The following is a 25395-nucleotide window of genomic DNA, read 5'->3' on the forward strand; positions in this document are numbered from 1 at the left end:
CTCTCCACAATAGCGCAGAGGATGGTGGAGTCCAACTCCTGCATTAGTGGAAATGGTGGCACAGGTACGGGGGGGGGGGGATCTCTGAAATAGTGTCGCAGGGACGTGAGCAACTGTCTGAGATAGTGTCGCACGTAACTGCTGAAATGTCTGAGATAGTGTTGCAGGTAAGTGCAAGAATGTCTGCAATGGAGAGAAGGCTAGCCTCCAGTGAGCTTCAAGCGTGGCTCACAAATGCGTCCGTTCAGGCCCTGATAATGGCCGTTCGGACCCAGGGCGAAAAACATTCTGCCACCTTAAACAGGCTGACAGATACTTTAGAAGTGGCCTTCCAATGCATCACACATGTACACCACACTGTTCTCCAGCAGGATGGTAGGAGTGATGTGGGCCTGGCCCAGGGGAGAGATGATAGTGGAAGTGGGGACGCCACTCAAAGCGCTCCCATGTCTCACCCGTTGCCCCCCTCTCAAACAGTACCCACAATGCTGCCTCCTCTCCTGGTGGCCGAGTCTGCCCCTGCACAGGTGCAGGTGGAGCAGTCTTTGGAGGGATCCTCACTGGCTCCAAAACCCAGAGGGCGTAGGCCCAAAGCATCTAAGCTGTCAGGGCATGAACATGAGTAACCTGCCACTACCTCTGCTGCAGCCACAGGGGATGTACCACGTAGAAGTAGTCGTAAGAGAAAGGCAAAGGTTTTGTGATCACGAAGGGTATGCACTGTCATCTTGTTCATTTATATTTGCTTTTTGTTAAAGTGACATTAAATGTTATGATTGTCACCACTACTTTCAATAATTAAGTGACTCGACAAATCTATATCATATGTACGTATCATTCTCTGACATTTGATAGTATCATTAAAGTGTTCAGAATATTGTGGTAAATTTTTCCGTAATCTGTTAAAATAACCTGGAAATAGGACACAGTTGTCACAGAATTACCTGTGTCTGTGGTAGTATATAGTGTATAATCTGTTGTCCCCATGCAGCACTAATTTAGTTTTCAAATGCTTCAGTGAACTCTGATGATTTAGAGACAATGCAAAAAGAAAATTCGCTACGTTATAAATTATAGATGAACATCATTATTAGTATCGCCACGTCTTGCCCATTCTTGACTGGCTCTTGTGATTGTGAACCTCATCAAAGGTCCCTATGAACGGCGACACTTGATGCCACCCATTGGGTCACTTTACAGTGGGTGTGTGTGTGTAGTTGCAGGAGTGGTTTGTGCAGGGAGGGGTGGGCAGTCTGGTGTGGGCGCTGCTCTTTCCAGGTGGTGAGAGGACTGGACTCTTCACACTTTCCGATGTTAAGAGAACCGTTCACATATCAGTGACTCCCTGGCCTCACGAGCAGCCAGGTGAGCCACTGCTCTGCCCATGGGTTCTTCTTCCTCCTCCTCCTCAATGTGGGGGCAGATGTGGATGGGGCCTCCTCAAGCAGCACCACTCTCTGTTATGCAGGGCACAACACACTACTATAATGCATCCCACTCTGTCTGGTGCGTATTGAAGCGCTCCCCCTGAATGATCAAGGCACTTAAATCGCATCGAGTAGTCCTATAGCATGCTCAATTGTAGACCTGGTGGCGATGTAGCGACACTGTTGCTCCGTGATGGGGTTCTTCAGAGGTGTCATGAGCCACGTGTGCAGATGGTATCACTTGTCCCAGAGGAGCCAGCCCTTAAGGGTGTTCGGTGTGTGGAAGAGCCCAGGATGTTGGATTCCCACAGGATGAAGGAATCGTGGCAGCTGCCAGGGAATCTGGCGGACACGTGAAGGAATATTTTCCAGCAGTCACAAACGAGCTGAGTGTTGATGGAGTGATATCCCTTTCTGTTGATGAACAGTCCTGGCTCGTGTGGAGGTGCTCGTATTGCTATATGGGTACAATCGATTACACCCTGCACACCCATGGGAAACCAGCCACAGAGTGGAATCCCACTGCCCTCTCCATCTGGCTGAGGTCGTCCATAGGGAAGTTGACATACTGCGAGGCTCTGCAAAACAAGTAGTCGGTAACCTGCCTTATGCACGTGTGTGCAGATGACAGAAACCCCGGCGATGTCCCAGTGGAACACGAAATGATCTGGAGGCGAAAAAGTTGAGGGCAATGGTGTCTTTGACAGCAACGGGTAATGAGATGCCACTCAGCCCAGCTGGGAGCAGCTCGGCATGAAGGAAGTTGCAGATGTCTGCGACTACCTGGCGACTCACTCTGAGCCTCTGTATGCACTGCTCCTCAGAGAGGTTCAGGGAGCTGAGTCTCGGTCTGTATACTCTGTGGCAAGTGTAGTGCCTCCTGCAACATCGCTCTCTCTGTTTTTGCCCTCTGTACTCTTGTGCAGGTGCCTATTGCGCAGCACTGTGTTGTGGAGTTCCAAGTGGCAGACCGTGCCTGGCGAGGCTGATGATGTTGCTTGCCCTCGGATGTAGTGGTAAATGCAGCCAGGGCATTCCCCCATCCTGATGGTGAGTCTGAGGGGGTCCGAAAAGTTGTTAAATATGGGTGAACAGAAGAAATCTGAGTGGAAAGTAAGAATTTTCAGTGAAAACACAAAGACCGCACAGCCAAAAGTTTGTGTGAAAGAACTGAGTGCCCTGCAGCAAGAACTCACCTTTTCTACCCATCTGTCATACAAGCATTTGAATGTCCAGCTGGCTACTGGCTGAAACACGTCTGGTAGAACATGGAATGTTTCCCACAGCACGGGAAATACGGCGAGGATGTTTAAAAATCGGACCCCTGCCTTAATGTGGACAAAATGAAGTACTTCAAGAATCTAAATAAGTCTCTTAACTATCATCTCGACGACTTTAATTGCCGGTGGGACTTCTGCAGTTGGGAGGCGCATACGCGTGCGCCCAGACGCATCAGTGGGGAACCCAGAGGTCTGCAGGTTGGAGCCGGATTCCAAACTCGCTCAGGATTTGCGTGATTTTCTGAGACCCCCCTCTCGCCCACTACTTCACTCGAAAATCGAGCCCATTGAGTCTTGAAAAGTTTCACACAAAGAAATATCATGCAATCATGAAAGGCAAAAAACACAGGTCTCGTGTGCCCATCACTAGGGATAATCCATAGTATTTAACAAAAATTTGGAATCCAGGCCCTGTCACTGGCCAGACGCACAGGGTCAAGGTGATCTGAGGTCCATGCAATCTTAGGTCAATGCAATTGAGAGAGGTTGTGTAGCCCCTGATCCAAGATCCTATTGATAGAAAGTTTGCGAGCTACAGGTACAACTCTTAAAAAAAACTGTCACTGAAATGTCCCCTTCACACATCAACAAGCCAAAGCTACTAAGTAACAAACAAAAGCTTGAAAATCATAAGCAAATTTTCTTTGTTGTGCACAAGAGACTGAGATCTACTGTCAATGAAAAGAGAAAAAGTGAAAGATAGCCTCAAAATCAGGCTCTTGCACAGCAGAATTGGAAAAATTATTTAACCATTTATTATGTAAATTCCTTAAAGTGATAGACCTAGATTTCACCCCACCCGACCCCTCCAGCCCCGATGGGCAGAAAAGGGGTTAAAATATCAGGATCAGGTAACCTGGCCCCAACTCGACTCCATTCTCGCGCCTTTAATTTTTAAAGTACAGAAATCAAGCCATGGACGAGGATCCAGCAAAAGGCAGGCAGGCAGGGGCCTGATTAACATACCAAAGTGGCGACCTGATGACATCATTGGTGGCACAACTTAAACTTAACAGCAAGTGAGGGGGAGGCCCAACCTGTGGGATGCCCGGCAGCTGATTCGAGGTGGGAGCAGTCGGCTCCCCAAAGTGTGGCTGTTTTAGCACTCCTTGTTGACCAGGGGGAGCAGGAGTGATCCCCCAAGGCCCCTCAAGGAAGCCTCCGGCCTCCCCCAGCCCTCCCGATCTCAAATCTCCCCCCAGCCCTCATGATCGGCAGCCTCCCTACAACCCTCCCCCAATCGCCGGCCTCCCCCCACAATCGCCGGCCTTCCGCCCCCACCCCCCAATCGCCGGCCTTCCGCCCCCACCCCCCAATCGCCAGCCTCCCCCCCCCCCCCAATCGCCGGCCTTCCGCCCCCACCCCCCAAAGCTCCCCCAATCGCCGGCCTTCCGCCCCCACCCCCCAATTGCCGGCCTTCCGCCCCCACCCCCCAAAGCCCTCCCAATCGCCGGCCTTCCGCCCCCACCCCCCAAAGCCCTCCCAATCGCCGGCCTTCCGCCCCCACCCCCCAAAGCCCTCCCAATCACCGGCCTTCCGCCCCCACCCCCCGGCCTTCCGCCCCCACTCCCCAAAGCCCTCCCAATCGCCGGCCTTCCGCCCCCACCCCCCAAAGCCCTCCCAATCGCCGGCCTTCCGCCCCCACCAAAGCCCTCCCAATCGCAGACCGGAGCCAATGCTCCCTTCGCAGTGCCGGGGACCATCCAAGGGTTCCTGGCTATGGCCTCCTTCCGCTAGTGTCTCCTCCCGCCCGCCGTGCTGTCAATTTGGCTGACTGCTGCGTGGGAGGCAGCCCTACATTATGCTAATGAGGCTGTTGTTAAGATCCACCTCCCCAGCGGTATCATGCTCCCTCCCCGCCTCCCCGAAAACTTCAGGGCCATAGTATGCAAAGTGATTTCCCCATGGGATGGCATCAATTTTCCCATTTGTGTATAGAGACTGAATGAATAAAAAGCTGTGTTATTTCATAGGTGAGCATTCACTGTCATTAGCAGTCCCCATTCAATTTGAATAGATATGACAAAAATCATTGAATCTTACAACACAGGAGGTCGTCATTTAGCCCATTGTGCCTGTGCCGGCTCTTTGAAAGAGCTATTCAATTAGTCCCACTCCCCTGCTCTTTCCCCATAAGCCTGCAATTATTTATCCAATTCCCTTTTGAAAGTTGCTGTAGAATTTGTTTCCATTACCCTTTCAGGCAGTGCATTCCAGATCATAATAACTCACTGCATAAAAGAATTTCCCCTGATCTCACATCTAGCTCCTTTGCCAATTACCTTAAATGTGTGTCCTCTGATTACCGAACCTTCTGCCAGCGGAAACAGTTTCTCCTTATTTACTCTATCAAAACCCCTCATGATTTTGAACACCTCTTTAAATCTCCACTTAACCTTCTATGCTCTAAGAAGAACAATCCCAGCTTATCTAGTCTCTCCACATAACTGAAGACCCTCATCCCTGGTACCATTCTAGTAAATCTCCTCTGCACCCCCTCCAAGGCCTTGACATCCTTCCCAAAGTGCGGTATCCAGAATTGGACACAATACTCCAGCTGGGGCCTAACCAATAATTTATAAAGGTTTAGCATAACTTTCTTGCTTTTGTACTTCCTGCCTTTATTTATAAAGCCAAGGATCCCATATGATTTTTTACCAGCCTTATCAGCTTGTCCTGCCACCTTGAAAGATTTCTGTACCCAAACTTCAGGTCTCGGTTCCTGCACCCCCTTTAAAATTGTACCATTTAGTTTACATTGCCTCTCCTAATTCTTCATTCCAAAATGCATCACTTCATACTTCTGTGTTAAATTTCATCTGCCATGTGTCTGCCCATTTCTTATAGATTGGGCAAACCAAATTGGCAAAAGTAGTATGGAAGACGAGTTTGTGGAATGCAGCCAAGACAGTTTTCTAGAGCAATGGGCTCAATTTTGAAATGGTAGTGGGGGTGGGGGGGGGGCGGTAAAGTTGCACATGGCAAACCCGAATTTTTTTTAAAAACTCACCTTTTCAGACATGATCACGATGTAATTGATGGTGATTAAAGCTGATTCTGGGTTTTGCACCTGGCAGCCAGCCTGATTGACAGGCTGACTGCCGACAGGAGCTGCAACGGGGGAGAGAAGGGGGGAGATCGGGGTGGGGGGGTGGGAAAGAGGGGGCAGAGAGGGACATCCGGGGGGGGGGGGGGGGGGGGGGAAGATATCAGAGAGGGGGACAGCGAACAAAGGTGGAAAGGTTGTTTTTGGTTTTTTAAAAAACTTTTGCAATGGTTTTTTATTTAATTTATTTTGATTATTTTTGCCTGATCCCTTAACAACTGATTTCACCAGGCATGAATCGGAAGCCGTGGGAAAGCTGCCCAGATAAGTTTTAAATTGTTTTAACTGTCTCCAATGTCAGAAATAAAGTACCTTCAGTACCTCAAAGAGGTACATTTGGTTCCTTAACCATCATCCCACCGCTTTAACATTCGGGTAGCGCGCGTGAACAAAAACACGTCTGTGGGAAACCCGGAAGTCGGCGGGTTGGGGCTGGCTTCCTCCCCCACTCGGGATTTCCCCGATTTTCGCAGCCACCCCCCCGTCCCCGTCCCCAAAATTTCCTTTGACAATCGGGGCCAATATGTTGAGGAACCAACTAGGGAAGAGGCTATTTTAGATCTAGTATTGTGTAATGAGACAGGTTTAAATTAATATTGTTAAGGACCTTCTGAGGCAGAGTGATCATAATATGATAGAATTTCACAGAGTTTGAGAGTGATGTAGTTAAGTCCGAAACTAGGGTCTTAAATTTTAACAAAGCTAATTACATAGGCATGAGGGGCGAGTTGGCTAAAGTAGATTGCGAAATTAGATTAAAAGATATGACAGTAGATAAGCATAGAAACATAGAAAATAGGAGCAAGAGTAGGCCATTCAAAATGATCATGGCTAATCGTCTAACTCAGTACCCTGTTCCCGCTTTTTCCCCATATCCCTTGACCCCTTTAGCAATGGCGAATATTTTTTAAAATAATTCATCATTCTCGACGAATGTTCATTCCCTTGAGGAATGAGAACTCCCCAAGAAAAGTGATCCAACCGTGGCTAACTAAAGAAGTTAAGGATAGTATTAGATTAAAAGAAGAGTAGTCAGCCTGAGGATTGGAAGTGTTTTAGAAATCAGCAAAGGATGACCAAGAAATTGATAGAGGGAGAAAATTGAATATGAGAGTAAACTAGAAAGAAGTTTATAAGCAGATTGTGAGAACTTCTGCAAGTATGTAAAAAGGAAGAGATTCGCAAAAGTAAACATGGGTCCCTTAGAGGCAGAGACAGGAGAAATTATAATGGGGAATAAGGAAATGGCAGAGACATTAAACAAATATTTTGTATCTGTCTTCACAGTAGACAACACAAAAAACATACCAGAAATAATGGGGAACCAAGGGACTAATGAGAATGAGGAACTTAAAATAATTAATATTAGTTAAAAAAAAGTACTGGAGAAATTAATGGGACGAAAAGCCAACAAATCCCCTGGACTTGATGGCCTACATCCTAGGGTTTTAAAAGGGCTGTAGAGATAGTGGATGCATTGGTTTTGATCTTCCAGAATTCCCTGGATTCTAGAACGGCCTCCGTGGATGGGAAGGTAGCGAACGTAACCCCGCTATTCAAGAGAGGGAAAGAGAAAACAGGGAATTATAGGCCAGTTAGCCTGACATCAGTAGTAGGGAAAATGCTACAATCTATTATTAAGGACGTAGTAACAGGGTACTAAGAAAATCATAATATGATTAGGCAGAGTCAACATGGTTTTATGATATAGGGGAAACCAGTGGATGTAATATATTTGGATTTTCAAAAGGCATTCGATAAGGTAACACACAAGAGGTTGTTGCATAAGATTAGGGCTTGTGGGATTGAGGGTAATATATTAGCATGGATTGAGGATTGGTTAACGGACAGAAAACAGAATAGGAATAAACGAGTCATTTTTGGGTTGGCAGGTTGTAACAAGTGGGGTGCTGCAAGGATCAGTGCTTGGGCCTCAGCTTTACACAGTTCTCCAAGTGTGGTCTCACCGGAGCCCTATATAATTGCAGCAAGACCCTTATATTCCAACCCCCTTGCAATAAAGGCTAACATACCATTTGCCTTCCTAATTGTTACTGTACCTGCATGTTAACTTTGTGTGATTCATGTACAAAGACACCCAAATCCCTCTGACTACCAATATTTCTTAGTCTCTCACCTTTTTGTACAGTTTTGGACTCCTTACCTGAGGAAGGATATACTTGCCTTAGAGGGGGTGCAATAAAGGTTTGATTCCTGGGATGAGAGGGTTGTCCTGAGGAGATTGAGTACAATGGGCCTATATTCTCTGGAGTTTATAAGCCTGGCTGGAGAGTGCAGAACTAGGGGTCATAGTCTCAAGATAAGGGGTTGGCCATTTAGGACTGAGATGAGGAAATATTTCTTCACTTAGGAGGGTTGTGAATCTTTGGAATTCTCTACTCCAGAAGGCTGTGAATGCTCGGTCGTTGAGTATATTCAGCACTGAGATCAACAGATTTTTGGACATCAAGGGAATCAAGGGATATGGGGATGGGACAGGAAAGTGGAGTTGAGGTAGAAGATCAGGCATGATCTTATTGAATGGTAGAGCAGGCTCGAGGGGCCTTATGGCCTACTCCTACTCCTGAAGTCTGTTACTATCCTCCTCACTGTTCACTACATTTCCAAGTTTCGTGTCATCTGTAGACTTTGAATTTATGCCCTGTATACCTTAGTCCAGGTCATTAATATATATATATATATATATATCAAAAAAATGCAGTAGTCCTAACACCGATTCCTGGGGGACACCACTGCAAACATCCCTCCAGTGTGAAAAGCAACCGTTGACCACTACTCTCTGCTTTCTGTCCCTTAGCTAATTTTGTATCCACGCTGCCACTGCCCCTTTAATCATTTGGGCTTCAATTTTGCTAACAAGTCTATTATTTGGTACTTTATCAAATGCCTTTTGAAAGTCCATATACACAACATTAACCGCACTACTCTCATCAACCCTTTCTGTTACTTCAAAGAACTCAATCCAGTTAGTCAAACACGATCTGCCTTTAACAAATCCTTGCTGGCTGTTATTGATCAACCCAAGTACGGTAGCATAGTGGTTATGTTACTGGACTAGTAATCCAGAGGCCTGGACTAAAATCCAGAGTCATGAGTTCAAATCCCGCCACGGCAGCTGGCGAATTTAAATTCAATTAATTAATTAAATTCAGTTAATTAAAATAAAATCTGGAATTAAAATACTAGTATCAGTAATGATGGCCATGAAACTACCGGATTGTCGTAAAAACCCATCTGGTTCACTAATGTCCTTTAGGGAAGGAAGCCTGCCGCCCTTACCCGGTCTGGCCTATATGTGACTCCAGACCCACAGCAATGTGGTTGATTCTTAATTGCCCTCTGAAATGGCCGAGCAAGCCACTCAGTTGTAAAATCTCGCTACGAAAAGTCATAATAAGAATAAAACCGGACGGACCACCCGGAATCGGACCACTAGGCACCGGACACGACAACGGCAAAACACCAAGCCCAGTCGACCCTGCAAGGTCCTCCTTACTAACATCTGGGGACTTGTGCCAAAATTGGGAGAGCTGTCCCACAGACTAGTCAAGCAACAGCCTGACATAGCCATACTCACAGAATCATATCTTTCAGCCAACGTCCCAGACTCTTCCATCACCATCCCTGGGTATGTCTTGTCCCACCGGCAGGGCAGACCCACCAGAGGTGGTGGTACAGTGATATACAGTCAGGAGGGAGTGGCCCTGGGAGTCCTCAACATTGACTCTGGACCCCATGAAATCTCATGGCATCAGGTCAAACATGGGCAAGGAAACCTCCTGCTGATTACCACCTACCGTTCTCCCTCAGCTGATGAATCAGTCCTCCTCCATGTTGAACACCACTTGGAGGAAGCACTGAGGGTAGCAAGGGCACAAAATGTACTCTGGGTGGGGGACTTCAATGTCCATCACCAAGAGTGGCTCGGTAGCACCACTACTGACCGAGCTGGCCGAGTCCTGAAGGACATAGCTGCTAGACTGGGCCTGCGGCAGGTGGTGAGCGAACCAACACGAGGGAAAAACTTACTTGACCTCGTCCTCACCAATCTACCTGTCGCAAATGCATCTGTCCATGACAGTATTGGTAGGAGTGACCACCGCACAGTCCTCGTGGAGATGAAATCCCGTCTTCGCACTGAGGACACCATCCAACGTGTTGTGTGGCACTACCACCGTGCTAAATGGGATAGATTCAGAACAGATCTAGCAGCTCAAAACTGTGCATCCATGAGGCGCTGTGGGCCATCAGCAGCAGCAGAATTGTATTCCAGCACAATCTGTAACCTCATGGCCTGGCATATTCCTCACTCTACCATTACCAACAAGCCAGGGGATCAACCCTGGTTCAATGAGGAGTGTAGAAGAGCATGCCAGGAGCAGCACCAAGCGTACCGAAAAATGAGGTGCCAACCTGGTGAAGCTACAACTCAGGACTACATGCATGCTAAACAGCGGAAGCAACATGCTATAGACAGAGCTAAGCGATTCCACAACCAACGGATCAGATCAAAGCTCTGCAGTCCTGCCACATCCAGTCGTGAATGGTGGTGGACAATTAAACAACTAACGGGAGGAGGAGGCTCTGCAAACATCCCCATTCTCAATGATGGCGGAGTCCAGCACGTGAGTGCAAAAGACAAGGCTGAAGCGTTTGCAACCATCTTCAGCCAGAAGTGCCGAGTGGATAATCCATCTCAGCCTCCTCCCGATATCCCCACCATCACGGAAGCCAGTCTTCGGCCAATTCGATTCACTCCACGTGATATCAAGAAACGGCCGAGTGCACTGGATACAGCAAAGGCTATGGGCCCCGACAACATCCCAGCTGTAGTGCTGAAGACCTGTGCTCCAGAACTAGCTGCGCCTCTAGCCAAGCTGTTCCAGTACAGCTACAACACTGGCATCCACTCAACAATGTGGAAAATTGCCCAGGTATGTCCTGTCCACAAAAAGCAGGACAAATCCAATCCGGCCAATTACCGCCCCATCAGTCTACTCTCAATCATCAGTAAAGTGATGGAAGGTGTCGTCGACAGTGCTATCAAGCGGCACTTACTCACCAATAACCTGCTCACCGATGCTCAGTTTGGGTTCCGCCAGGACCACTCGGCTCCAGACCTCATTACAGCCTTGGTCCAAACATGGACAAAAGAGCTGAATTCCAGAGGTGAGGTGAGAGTGACTGCCCTTGACATCAAGGCAGCATTTGACTGAGTGTGGCACCAAGGAGCCCTAGTAAAACTGAAGTCAATGGGAATCAGGGGGAAAACTCTCCAGTGGCTGGAGTCATACCTAGCACAAAGGAAGATGGTAGTGGTTGTTGGAGGCCAATCATCTCAGCCCCAGGGCATTGCTGCAGGAGTTCCTCAGGGCAGTGTCCTAGGCCCAACCATCTTCAGCTGCTTCATCAATGACCTTCCCTCCATCATAAGGTCAGAAATGGGGATGTTCGCTGATGACTGCACAGTGTTCAGTTCCATTCGCAACCCCTCAGATAATGAAGCAATCCGAGCCTGCATGCAGCAAGACCTGGACAACATCCAGGCTTGGGCTCATAAGTGGCAAGTAACATTCGCGCCAGATAAGTGCCAGGCAATGACCATCTCCAACAAGAGAGAGTCTAACCACCTCCCCTTGACATTCAACGGCATTACCATCGCCGAATCCCCCACCATCAACATCCTGGGGGTCACCATTGACCAGAAACTTAACTGGACCAGCCATATAAATACTGTGGCTACGAGAGCAGGTCAGAGGCTGGGTATTCTGCGGCGAGTGACTCACCTCCTGACTCCCCAAAGCCTTTCCACCATCTACAAGGCACAAGTCAGGAGTGTGATGGAATACTCTCCACTTGCCTGGATGAGTGCAGCTCCAACAACACTCAAGAAGCTCGACACCATCCAAGATAAAGCAGCCCGCTTGATTGGCACCCCATCCACCACCCTAAACATTCACTCCCTTCACCACCGGCGCACTGTGGCTGCAGTGTGCACCATCCACAGGATGCACTGCAGCAACTCGCCAAGGCTTCTTCGACAGCACCTCCCAAACCCGCGACCTCTACCACCTAGAAGGACAAGGGCAGCAGGCGCATGGGAACAACACCACCTGCACGTTCCCCTCCAAGTCACACACCATCCCGACTTGGAAATATATCGCCGTTCCTTCATTGTCGCTGGGTCAAAATCCTGGAACTCCCTTCCTAACAGCACTGTGGGAGAACCGTCACCACACGGACTGCAGCGGTTCAAGAAGGCGGCTCACCACCACCTTCTCGAGGGCAATTAGGGATGGGCAATAAATGCCGGCCTTGCCAGCGACGCCCACATCCCGTGAACGAATAAAAAAAAAAGTGACAATTCATTTTGTCTCAGATTATTATTTCTAAAAGTTTCCTCAGCACTGTCGTTAGGCTGACTGGCCTGTAGTTACCTGGTTTATCCCTCTCCCCTTTTTTTGAACAGGGGTGTAACATTTGTAACCCTCCAGTCCTCAGGCACCACTCCCATATCGAAGGAGGATTGGAAGATTGTGGCCAGAGCCTGCACTATTTCCGCCCTTACTTCCCTCAGTAACCTAGGATGCATAACATCTGGGCCGGGTGACTTTTCTACTTTGAGCACTGCCAACCTTCTAAGAAACTCCTCTATCTATTTTTATCCTATCCAATTTCTCCACTACCTCCTCCTTTACTGTAACACTGGCAGCATCCTCTTCTTTCAAGACAGATGCAAAATACTCATTCAGTACTCAGTCATGCCCTCTGTCTCCACAAGAATGATATGGAAGAAAGGTAGTTTTCACATCTAATGAAATTAGACCTGAAGGATATTAATATAATCACATGTTTAAAGAAGTTTACAGAATTGAAGTATACATTATGAAATAGATGATTAGGCAAATCTGCAAAACTACAGAAAACTATGTAGTGAATTATGATAAAATTCAATTATGTCTCCAACATAGGTGAATTGTAACACTGCATTATTTTCATTTTAGCTATTTTAAAAGCCAAATATAAATCTGGATAGACTGCAAGGAGAAATCTCTACTGCATCCAACTTAAAAATTAGCCTGTAATTGAGATTTATGTAGATTACATGTGTAATTTTAACAGGGACATGAAGTAATGGGAAGAAAGCAGCTCAAAGTTAACAGTGTACAGATTCTGCACAAGCATGATAAACACATGTTTACCATTCAGTTTGAAAACAGTCAAGAGTTTTCATCATTCCCATCTTGATAAGAAAATTTCTTAGAAAATCATCAACTACTTCAGGTCTTTGTGACACAGGGTGCTCTGAAATCAAATCACCCACTTGGGTCTGGAAAAAAAGAAAAAATATTCATATCAGAATTAGATTTCAACACGAAGAACTTATTTTTGTTCTTAAAAACCATAAGCTAAATTATTAACTTAATTCTGAACCATAACCTAAAACCTAATCACATGTTGTGTGTGTTTTTTTTAATATACACACTAAAGGTAGTTATTCTGGAAGATGGAAAGTGGTGTTCCACAAGGATTAGTTCTGGGACCACTGCTGTTCAGCATTTACATAAACGATTTGGACTCAGGAATCGGAAGTACAATATCAAAATTTGCAGATGACACCAAATGGGGGTATAGTTAATACTGAGGAAGACTGCGACAAAATAAAACGTGTTAACAAACTTGCAGAATGGACGTGTAAATGGCAAATGAATTTCAAGATAGATAAGTGCATGGTGGTGTATTTTGGTAGGAGGAATAAAGAGGCCAACTACTGCTTGGAACACAAGAGTCTAAATGGGGTAGAAGTGCAAAGGGATCTAGGGGTATAGATTCACAAATCATTAAAAGTAGTAACGCAGGTTAACAAAGCCATAAAAAATGCAAACAAAGCACTGGGGTTCATTTCTAGAGGAATAGAATTCAAAAGGAGAGAAGTTATGTTAAACTTATATAGAACCTTGGTTAGACCACACTTGGAGTACCATGCTCAGTTCTGGAAGGTAATTTTAATCTCCAAGGACAGGTGGGTTGGGGCCAGGTGGGAAGGTAAAATTTGTAAAAATGTAAAACCCAACCCCAACCCGCCTACTTCCAGTAATAACGGAGGCGGATCAGGGGGGGGGGGGGGGGGGAAGGTGGTGCAGGCAACCAACCAGCTCTCTGGAGGCGGGTTGGTCAGTAAAATCTTTTAAAGGAGGCTGCAGCCTCCATTTTAATAGCTTTTTTTATTTTTTAACTCCTGGGGGCCGGGATCAGTACTAGGTCCCTTGTTTTTTGTGGTATATATATATCAATCAATGATTTAGACTTAAATATAGGGGGCATGATTAAGAAGTTTGCAGTTGATACTAAAATCGGCCGTGTGGTTGATAGAGAGGAGGAAAGCTGTAGACTGCAGAAAGATATCAATGGACTGGTCAGGTGGGCAGAAAAGTGGCAAATGGAATTCAATCCGGAGAAGTATGAGGTGATGCATTTGGGGAGGGCAAACAAGGCAAGGGAATACACAATAAGTGGGTGGATACTGAGAGGTGTAGAGGATCAGAGGGACCTTGGGGGTACATGTCCACAGATCCCTGAAGGTAGCAGGACAGGTAAATAAGTTGGTTAAGAAGGCATACGGAATACTTTCTTTCATTAGCCAAGGCATAAAATAAAGAGCAGGAATGTTATGCTAGAACTATATAAAACATTAGTTAGGCCACAGCTAGGTTATTGCGTACAGTTCTGGTCACCACATTACAGGAGTGATGTGATTGCATTAGAGAGGGTACAGAGGAGATTTACGAGGGTGTTGCCAGGACTGAAGAATTTTAGCTATGAGGAAGTATTGGATAGGCTGGAGCTGCTTTCTTTGGAACAGAGGAGGCTGAGGGGAGATGTAATTGAGGTGTATAAAATTATGAGGGGCCCAGATAGAGTAGATAGGAAGGACCTATTTCCCTTGGAGAAAGGTCAATAACCAGGGGGCATTGATTTAAAGTAATTGGTAGAAAGATTAGAGGGGAGTTGAGGAGAATTTTTTTCACCCAGAGGGTGGTGGGGGTCTGGAACTCACTGCCTGAAAGGATGGTAGAGGCAGAAATCCTCATTGCATTTAAAAAGTACTTTGATATGCACTTGAAGTGCCATAACCTACAAGGCTACGGACCAAGAGCTAAAACTGGGATTACGCTGGATAGCTCTTTCTCGGCCGGCACAGACACGATGGGCTGAATGGCCTCCTTCTGTGCTGTAAATTTCTCTGATTCCATGATTCCCGGGCCTTCTGATTCACGCCTCGTAAGGGGAGGCGAGAAGGTCCAGATCAACAGGTGAGTGCCTTGCACAGCTTGTGGGCCAGTGTTCCCTTCAAGCCCAAAAAACTAACCTGCTGTGATCCGAACTCCACCCCCCCGGATCGGCTGACCTCCCCCCAAATTATCCAACCCCCCTGATCTAACCACCTCCCCCCCTCACCCCCGGATGACCACCGACCCCCAATGACCAGCCCCCCTCCTCGATGTCCAGCCCCAAGCCCCCGATGTCAGACTTACCTGCTGGCATTTGCTCCCCGGCTGCTTTCCCGCCCAACAGGCAGCCAGCCTATCAATCTGGCTGGCTGTCGCGTGGGAATCCTGCAGAAAAAAATTTTAAAGATGCCCTTACGTCAAACCCCAACCCCCCCCACTCCCCTCCCCGGCTTGGAGTGTAAATCCAGGCCATAGTCTCCATATTATAAAAAGGTTATAGAGGCACTGGAGAAGGTGCAAAAAAGATGTACAAGGATGATACTAGAACTGAGTGGTTATAACTACCTGGAACGACTGAACAAGCCGGGGGTCTTTTCTCTAGAAAAGAGAAGGCCGAGATGTGACCTGTTCGAGGTCTTTAAAATTATGAAGGGGTTCAATAGGGTATGATGTGGAGATGCCGGTGATGGACTGGGGTGGACAAATGTAAGGAGTCTTACAACACCAGGTTATAGTCCAACAGCTTTATTTGAAATCACAAGCTTTCGGAGCTTTCCACCTTCGTCAGGTGAGTGTTGGATTCCACAAAGGTACAGCATATATAGTCAGAGAACAATGCCTGGTGATTACAGATAATCTTTCCAACTGCCCGTTATCACACCTCGGCAGAGATATAATCGAAGCAATCAAAGGAGTGGAATGGTGTTCAGACAGAGAAACATTACATACAAGACTACTGAATACACAAACGGTCAGAACACAAAGACAGAGAGAGAGAGAGAGAGAGAGAGAGAGAGACCCGAAAGGCAGAGAAAGAGAGAGAATGACCAGTTGTATTAAAAACAGATAACTTTTTTTCACTGGTGGGGTTACATGTAGCGTGACATGAACCCAAGATCCCAGTTGAGGCCGTCCTCATGGGTGCGGAACTTGGCTATCAATTTCTGCTCGACGATTTTGTGTTGTCGTGTGTCTTGAAGGCCGCCTTGGAGAACGCTTACCCGAAGATCGATGGCTGAATGTCCTTGACTGTTGAAGTGTTCCCCGACTGGGAGGGAACCCTCCTGTCTGGCGATTGTTGCGTGATGTCCGTTCATCCGTTGTTGCAGTGTCTGCATGGCCTCGCCGATGTACCATGCTCCGGGGCATCCTTTCCTGCAACGTATGAGGTAGACAACGTTGGGCGAGTCGCAGGAGTATGAACCATGTACCTGGTGGGTGGAGTCCTCTCGTGTGATGATTATATTGCTTTGATTATATCTCTGCCAAGGTGTGATAACGGGCAGTTGGAAAGATTATCTGTAATCACCAGGCATTGTTCTCTGACTATATATGCTGTACCTTTATGGAATCCTACACTCACCTGACGAAGGAGGAAAGCTCCGAAAGTTTGTGATTTCAAATAAAGCTGTTGGACTATAACCTGGTGTTGTAAGACTCCTTACATTCAATAGTAGTCATGATGTGGAGATGCCGGTGATGGACTGGGGTTGACAATTGTAAACAATTTTACAACACCAAGTTATAGTCCAGCAATTTTATTTTAAATTCACAAGCTTTCGGAGGCTACCTCCTTCGTCAGGTGAACGATTTCACATCGTTCACCTGACGAAGGAGGTAGCCTCCGAAAGCTTGTGAATTTAAAATAAAATTGCTGGACTATAACTTGGTGGTGTAAAATTGTTTACATTCAATAGGGTAGACATAGCATTTCTAGTGGGGAGAATCCAAAACTAGGGGCCATAAATATAAGATACTCACCAATAAATCCAATAACAAATTCAGGAGAAACTTCTTTACCCAGAGAGTGGTTAGAATGTGAAACTTGCTACCACATGGAGTAGCTGAGGCGAATAGCATTGGTGCATATAAGGGGAAGCTAGATAAGTACATAAGGGAAAAAGGAATAGAAGGATATGCTGATAGGGTTAGGTGAAGTAAGGTGGGAGCAGGCTCATGTGGAGTATAAACACAGACATAGATCGGTTAGGCCGAATGATCTGTTTTTGTGCTGTAAATACTTTAGAAAGTAAAGTCAGGTTGTTGTAAACTCTCAAATTATTCATCACTTCGAAAATTCCGGCCTAACCCATATTCACCAGTATGGTTTTAGACACCGCCATTCTGTTGGTTTTGGACTTCTGTATTTTTTTTGAACAATTGATGAATTTCCTGTCATTGGCTTAGACATTCACAACCCCTCAGATAATGAAGCAGTCTGTGCCCGTATGCAGCAAAACCTGGACAATATCCAGGCTTGGGCTCATGTCTGGCGCGCATGTTACCTGCCACTTAAGTGCCAGGCAATGACCATCTCCATCAAAAAAGAGTGTCTAACCACCTCCCCTTGACATTCAACGGCATTAGCATTGACAAATCCCCCACCACCAACATCTGGGGGTCACCATTGACCAGAAACTTAACTGCACCAGCCACATAAATACTGTGGCTACAAGAGCAGGTCAGAGGCTGGGTATTCTACGACAAGTGACTCACCTCCTGATTCCCCAAAGCCTTTCCACCACCTACAAAGCACAAGTCTCCACTTGCCTGGATGAGTGCAGCTCCAACAACACTCAAGAAGCTCGACACCATCCAGGACAAAGCAGCCCGCTTGATTGGCCCCATCCACCACCCTAAACATTCACTCCCTTCACCACCGGCGCATTGTGGCTGCAGTGTGTACCATCCACAGGATGCAATGCAGCAACTCGCCAAGGCTTCTTCGACAGCACCTCCCAAACCCGCGACCTCTACCACCTAGAAGGACAAGGGCAGCAGGCACATGGGAAAAACACTACCTGACACACCATCCCGACTTGGAAATATATCGCCGTTCCTTCATCGTTGCTGGGTCAAAATCCTGGAACTCCCTTCCCAACAGCACTGTGGGAGAATCTTCACCACACGGACTGCAGCGGTTCAAGGCGGTGGCTCACCACCACCTTCTCAAGGGCAATTAGGGATGGGCAATAAATGCTGGCCCTGCCAGCGATGCCCACATCCCTTGAACAAATTTAAAAAATACTCTTCTAGCTCCCCTCATACGGAAGGAAGGAAGGAATGTATGTAATACACATGTACACAATTGGCCTTGGCCTTTCAGCTTGGTCTGTCACAAGGTACCCCAGATTAATTACACCACTAGAATCCATTGGCCTTCAATTTATGCTGCAGGCGCTACAGAAGAGTCAGCAGCCTATTACACATTGGCAGCATATCTCGCCCTACTTGTCTTCCATTGCTAAATGCGTCAAATCCATTACTAGAATCTTTATCTTATCACTTTTGATAAACTATTATTCCTTCCATTGAAGACGCCACTTTAGTCTGGAATGAGTCACCTGACTGACCTTTTCTATCCTACGAGACGTGCTACCAGTCCACATTTTCATAATTCTGCTGCATACTGAAGGATGCCATGATTCGGAGTCATTAACTATCTCCTCCGAACAGCAGAGTTGGAAGGAGATAGTCGATTTCTCCTTCGCCCCCGCCACCCTCAGCTGTCATGTCCTGCTCTTCTCTTTTGACAGACACACACTCCCCAAAGTGAATCCATCCATTTTAGAAAGTTGGATTGCTTCTTGGTTGAGGAAGGCCAGATTAAGCATTGTGCCTTGCCTATTTGTCAGGATGGATTTGTAAACTCTGTTGATGCTGATTTTTACCTGAAGCTAAACTGAAATTGACTCTAACCCCCACTAATAAAAAAAAACTCTATTCCAGCATGGTCCACAAGGATCGACGTACAAGATCATAGTGTCTGTAAGGTGCTTATCAAAAGAATAAATAGCACCCTACAAAGCAGGCAATCCACCTTCCTGGTTTATTCACCTTCTTCATGCACCACAGGAGTATAGCCAAGTAACATCATTCAGGATGTGGGTGATGCTTGCATAGAAGCTACAACAGCTATTAGCAGGCACAACCTGCCGATAGCATTGTATGCTGCAGTTAAATCTAAACAGTAGCACTTAGTAAACGTTCAAGAATCACCCCTTACAATCCTGGGAAATACTGCAACTAAAGCCTTGGAAGAAACTATAGAAAAAGTGAAGCGCTTGGTCACTTATTTGCCTTAGGTTTTTACACCATAAGAAATCAATAACTATGGAGACTTCTAACATTGCTCCGTGGGAGAAACATGATAACTTAGTGCTCTGCAATCATTTACATAATGGAAACAATGTTCTCGTTCTGACTTGTGTGACAGTAGATTTTAAAAAAGGGCAACAACCTCCTAAGCCAAATTAAACTGAAATGACTTTGGATAAAAATGTGAGCACTAAGGACCAGTCAAAATTCCAAGTCAAATATAGCTGATCTACAATAAGAGATTTCAATTCATTATCTATGCAAGCTGAAATTAATGTTAACTGGAGTGCAATTCTGTGTAAGCAGCTTAGGCTCACAGGTTTTAAGAGGTTCAAAAGGCAGGTACATTAACTTGTGAAGAACTAAACACAAGAAATAGGAGTAGGAATAGGCCATATACGGTCCTTCGTGCCTGCTCTGCCATTTAATAAGATCATGGCTGATCTTCAACTTCATTTTCCCACCTGATCCCCTTATCTCTCGATTCCCATACAGTCCAAAAATCTATCCATCTCAGCCTTAAATATACTCAACGACTCAGCATCCACAGCCCTCTGGGGTAGAGAATTCCAAAGATTCACAACCCTCAGTGAAGAAATTTCTCCTAATTTCAGTCCTAAATCGTCCATCCTAAGACTATGCCCCTAGTTCTAGGCTCTCCAGCCAGGGGAAACATCCTCTCCACATCTACCCTGTTAAGCCCTCTAAGAATTTTATACATTTCAATGAGATCACCTCACATTCTTCTAAACTCCAGAGAGTATAGGCCCATTCTTCTCAATCTCTCCTCATAGGAATCAATCTAGTGAACCTTCGTTGCACCGCCTCTAAAGCAAGTATATCCTAAAGTTCTCGCTGAACATCAGTGAGGGCCTAGCTTGCATAAAACAGGTGACACCCGAATGAATGAAACACAAATGGCTCTTGAAAGGCTGGAACTAAGGACCAGCCTTGGCTCAGCGGTAGGACTCTCGCCGCAGAGTCAGATAGTTGTGGGTTTAAGCCCCACTCCAGAGATTTAAGCACATCATCCAGGCTGTCACTCCAATGCAGTATTGAGGGAGTGCTGCACTGTCGGAAGTGCAGTCTCGGATGAGATGTTAAACTGAGGCCCTATCTACCCTATCAGATAGGGCAAAAGGTCCCATGGCATTATTCGAAGAAGAGCAGGGGCGTTCTATTGGTGTCTTGGTCAATATTTATCCCTCATCCAACACCTAAAACAGATGATCTGGTCATTTATTAAATTGCTGTTTGTGGGACCTTAACTGCGTGCAAATTGGCTGCCACATTTTCTACAGTTGACGGTGACTACAGTTCAAAAGTTCTTGATTGAGTGTAAAGCGCTTTGGGACGTCCTGGGGTCATGAAAGGTGCTATATAAATGCAAGTTCTTTCTCTCTCTTTTCACTGCAGTTCACATTAACTTTACATAAGAACATAAGAAATAGGAGCAGGAGTAGGCCAATCGGCCCCTCGAGCCTGCTCCGCCATTCAATAAGATCATGGCTGATCTGATCCTAACCTCAAATCTAAATTCATGTCCAATTTCCTGCCCGCTCCCCATAACCCCTAATTCCCTTTACTTCCAGGAAACTGTCTATTTCTGTTTTAAATTTATTTAATGATGTAGCTTCCACAGCTTCCTGGGGCAGCAAATTCCACAGACCTACCACCCTCTGAGTGAAGAAGTTTCTCCTCATCTCAGTTTTGAAAGAGCAGCCCCTTATTCTAAGATTATGCCCCCTAGTTCTGGTTTCACCCATCCTTGGGAACATCCTTACCGCATCCACCCGATCAAGCCCCTTCACAATCTTATATGTTTCAATAAGATCGCCTCTCATTCTTCTGAATCCAATGAGTAGAGTCCCAATCTACTCAACCTCTCCTCATATGTCCGCCCCCTCATCCCCGGGATTAACCGAGTGAACCTTCTTTGTACTGCCTCGAGAGCAAGTATGTCTTTTCTTAAGTATGGACACCAAAACTGTATGCAGTATTCCAGGTGCGGTCTCACCAATACCTTATATAACTGCAGCAATACCTCCCTGTTTTTATATTCTATCCCCCTAGCAATAAAAGCCAACATTCCGTTGGCCTTCTTGATCACCTGCTGCACCTGCAAACTAACTTTTTGATTTTCTTGCTCTAGGACCCCCAGATCCCTTTGTACTGCAGTACTTTCCAGTTTCTCGCCATTAAGATAATAACTTGCTCTCCGATTTTTCCTGCCATATTTAACATATATAAGTAGATCTCTCAACTTAATCTATCAGTAAGTAAATATGCTGGTTACTGAAGAAATCTTGCCTCAGTTAGTAAATATTCACCAATACAAAACTGTAAAAACCAACACTCGCAAATTCAATGTTACCACTGGAGCTACCAAAATACTTAGTGGTTGACTCAAATCATTGTTTAACAAGCATTCTATCGGCACTAAACTACATACTCAAATTCATGCTGATATCAATAAAAAAATTCTTACTGCAGCTTTTAAATCCTCATTCTGTTCCTCTATTGTTTTCACCATATTCTCCAAATTTTCCTCTCCTTCTGGAATACTGAAGTCGTCATCAGGAGGAATCTGAACAAGACAAAAAAGCAGAACACTTTGAGAAAGGAAAAAAGATTATTTATTGCAACACAAGTTTTCCTGCAGGAGCGTCTTCTCTACAGTCACTTCTAGAACTCGCCCCGCATACAAGAAGAGCCTTACAAATTTTCAAACAGTCCAATACCTCCTATTGAGGTTAGTCCAAGTAAATCTTCCCAGCTGTCACTGTGCCTTTTTCAATATATCTTTTTTCTTCCAAAAGGAGCAGTTGTCAAAAGAGGGTGATCAGTACTTTATATTCCAAGTACTTCCTCATTTTATACTGGGAAAAATAGACTCATCAAAAATGGTTTTGAAAAAAAAACAGCAATTTTCTTACCTACTCGGATGCACCTGAAATTGAGCTTTCCTCCCTGCTACACTGCTTCATGACGTTGCTAATAGTGAATGTCTCTGCATCCCAGAGCTGCTCCCATAGAAAACAATGGGACCACAACTTTAGATGTTGAGAGCGTTCACCCACAACCACAGGACCCCAAGAAATAGCACTATAAACAGCAGATGCATCCAAGTAGTACCATGAATTCTCAAGATTCTGCAGCCAACATGGAGAGAGGCAAGAACTTTTACCTTTTTAAAAAAGCCAAATTATATTTCGATAAATCTCTTTGTATAAAATGGCAAGTACTTTGATTTAAAAGTACTCCCTTAGACTTCCCTTCCATTTTAAAGACACCAACTCACAACCAGAAACCTGAATTGTTCTACATGTCATTTAATTTATTATTAAATTAAAGAGGTATTGGGGGTTAAATTAGATAACCCCTGAAAATGGGCACTTAACCCACGCCCGTCATTGCAATGCAAGCAGCATGTTACATTGATGCTGCCCGCTGTTTTAAATGATTGGCTGCACGATCAGGGGGCCTGAATATTGCGAGTGGCTCGCACTTCTTAAGGGCAGCCTGCACTTTTTAAAGGGGAGGTGCATTGTGGCTGCAAGAAGTGGTGGGAGTCACTTGTGAAGTGATTTAGTGCTGTAATACTATGAAGAATGGCTGCGCCAGCAAGAAAGCATGCACCACAACCCAACTCTTGCCCTTTGTTATTTCAAGTAGCCAAGAACTGGAACATTCCCAGTCAGAGGAAGCAGAGGAAGAAGGGACACTGTCACTCAATCTTCCACTCGCAGCCACCAGCTCAGAGACTAACACTGCGCATACTTTAGAGGCTAGGATAGAGGAGGGATCCACACATGGTGAGACAACGAGCACAAGTGCGCAGGAGCCAGAGGTTGGGGGGAGGGTGGAAAAAGGGGAAAGAGAAAACTGCAGGTGCCAGCTCAGAGGGCGAAGTCGCACACCACTTCTGCTGCAGAGGATTCAGATGGCGACTTCGATGGGCCAGGCTACAGAAGGCAGCCGATGGGCGTACAGAACCAAATGCTTGGTGCACTGGAAAGCCTGCCAGAAAGCCTGCGCACAATGTCAAGGAACATGGAGGAGTCCAGCTCCAACATGGCACAGGGCTTTGCACAGAACTTGGAGTCCATTCTTTCCAACATGGAACGGGTAGTCACCTCCATCAGCATACCTGTGGAACCCACCATGATGCAGCATCTGATGACCGATTTAACAGCTTCCATTAAAGGTCTGACTGCTGCCATCGTGGCTCTGGGTGCCACTGTTGAAAGGGGCTGCCAGGGCATCATAGCAGTCCAGTAATCTGTTCTCCAACAGATCACCAGAATTGCTAAGGCACTGCCCTGGGAGAGGGGCAGCGGCTCGATGGAACACAGGATGACAGCATTCTTGCTCCCACCCCTGCCCTTGCTATTGCCGGTCAGCCAGCCGACCCAGACTGCTGCAGCCCAAGATGAGATGGTGCAAGCTGAAGCCGGGCCCTCTGGGCACAGAGCGGCTTGAGGTCATCCTCCAAGGCCATCTGCAGTCTCCACAATTAAATGTCAGCAGCCTTCTACCTCCCATGCTCCAGCCAGTGGGGAAGCATCTAGTAGGAGCACTAGGAAAGGTAAAGGCACATGAAAGACAGGCACTAAGGGAATGCATAAGGGTAAACAGTGTCATTTTGTTTGCATAATTTCATGTGTTAATTTATGTGGATTTGAATTTGCATTTGGTGTTGCTTTTTATTTCTGCGGTGAGCAATGTGTAATCATAAGGATGATGATTTGATGGTCACGCGTGAGAGGATAGGTAAGGAGTGCGGGGCCGTTGGTGGCTGGGGAGGTGTCGTTGAGGTTACTGGATTAATAATCTGATCACTTAGAGCCCTGGTAGAAAGGGCCCGTCTACGTTGTAGCCTCCCTTCTTCTTCCTGTTGTACTTCTTCCTCTTCATGCTTCTCAGATTCCAGCCTGATGGAACAGCCCTTGCCGCCGCCTCTCATAATGGCCAGGTTGTGCCACATGCAGTATACTATGACAAATCTTGATACCCACTCAGCTGAGTACTACAGGGCTCCTCCAGAGCGGTCTAAGCAGTGGAAGCGTTGCTTCAGTACACCTATGGTGTTCTCAATTATGTTCCTTGTGGCAGAATGGCTCTCATTGTAGGCCTACTGTGCACGTGTGCATGGGTTCCTGATCGGAGTCACGAACCATGTCATGAGGGGCTAACCCTTGTCATCCAGTAGCCATCCTTTGACTTGCCATGCTGGAACAGTGGACTGCCACAGAATGAACGAATCATAACCGCTGCCAGGATAGCAGGCATTCATCTGCATGATGCATTGCCTGTGGTCGCACACCAGCTGCATATTGAGGGAGTGGAATCCTTTTCTGTTCATGAATATGCCCGCGTTCAGATGAGGAGCACGCGAGGCAACATGCATGCAGGCAATGGCAACCTGCACCATGGGGAAGCCTGCAACGGAGCAAAACCTGGTGCTCGTTCCTACTGTTTATCTCTGGCAAGGGGGAATGAGATGAATGTGTTTCTCATTGTATAGAGAGCCTCAGTGACCTCCCTTACACTGCAGTGAACTACAAACTGTGAGATGTTGCTCATTATCTCCAGCAGCAGCCTGAAAGGAGCCAGAGCCATACAAATCAAGAGCAACTGTCACCTTGACAGCTACAGGCAATGCTGTCCTTGCTCTGCTTTGAGGCTGCAGCAGTTGACAAATCTCAGTCACAACCTCTTTAGTGAACCGAAGATGTCTGATGCACTGGTCGTTGCTGAAGTTGAGGTAAAAGAATTGGTCCCCGAAGACCCTCCGCAGATATGGCCTCCTGCTGAGTGCCCTGCTCCTCCTCCTTCTTCTAGAAGCTTGTCCTGCTCTTCATTCTCCCAATCATGTTCAATTCTCCGAGGAAGCCCTACCAGATCTCCATTGTCTGGAAGTAACTTTTTTCTGCACAATATTTTTATAAGAGTACAGCAAAACCAGCCAGTCCAGAGGAAACCTCCAAAAACATGTTGTATTGCACCAG

At 46.3% G+C, this 25395-nt stretch overlaps 1 protein-coding gene across 1 annotated transcript in view; it reads right to left on the bottom strand.

The window, feature by feature from the left end:
• LOC137323411 (sperm-associated antigen 16 protein) overlaps nt 1-25395 on the bottom strand; it is a 982420-nt gene that overhangs the window by 927959 nt on the left and 29066 nt on the right. Inside the window, exons 3-4 of the mRNA XM_067986887.1 lie at nt 21873-21971; nt 13037-13164 (exon numbers count right to left, since the gene is read on the bottom strand). Coding sequence (XP_067842988.1) covers nt 13037-13164; nt 21873-21971 — 227 coding nt within the window. The remainder of the gene's footprint in view (nt 1-13036; nt 13165-21872; nt 21972-25395) is intronic.

This window comes from Heptranchias perlo, chromosome 7 (genome assembly GCF_035084215.1).
Source record: "Heptranchias perlo isolate sHepPer1 chromosome 7, sHepPer1.hap1, whole genome shotgun sequence".
Classification (NCBI taxonomy): Eukaryota; Metazoa; Chordata; class Chondrichthyes; order Hexanchiformes; family Hexanchidae; genus Heptranchias; species Heptranchias perlo.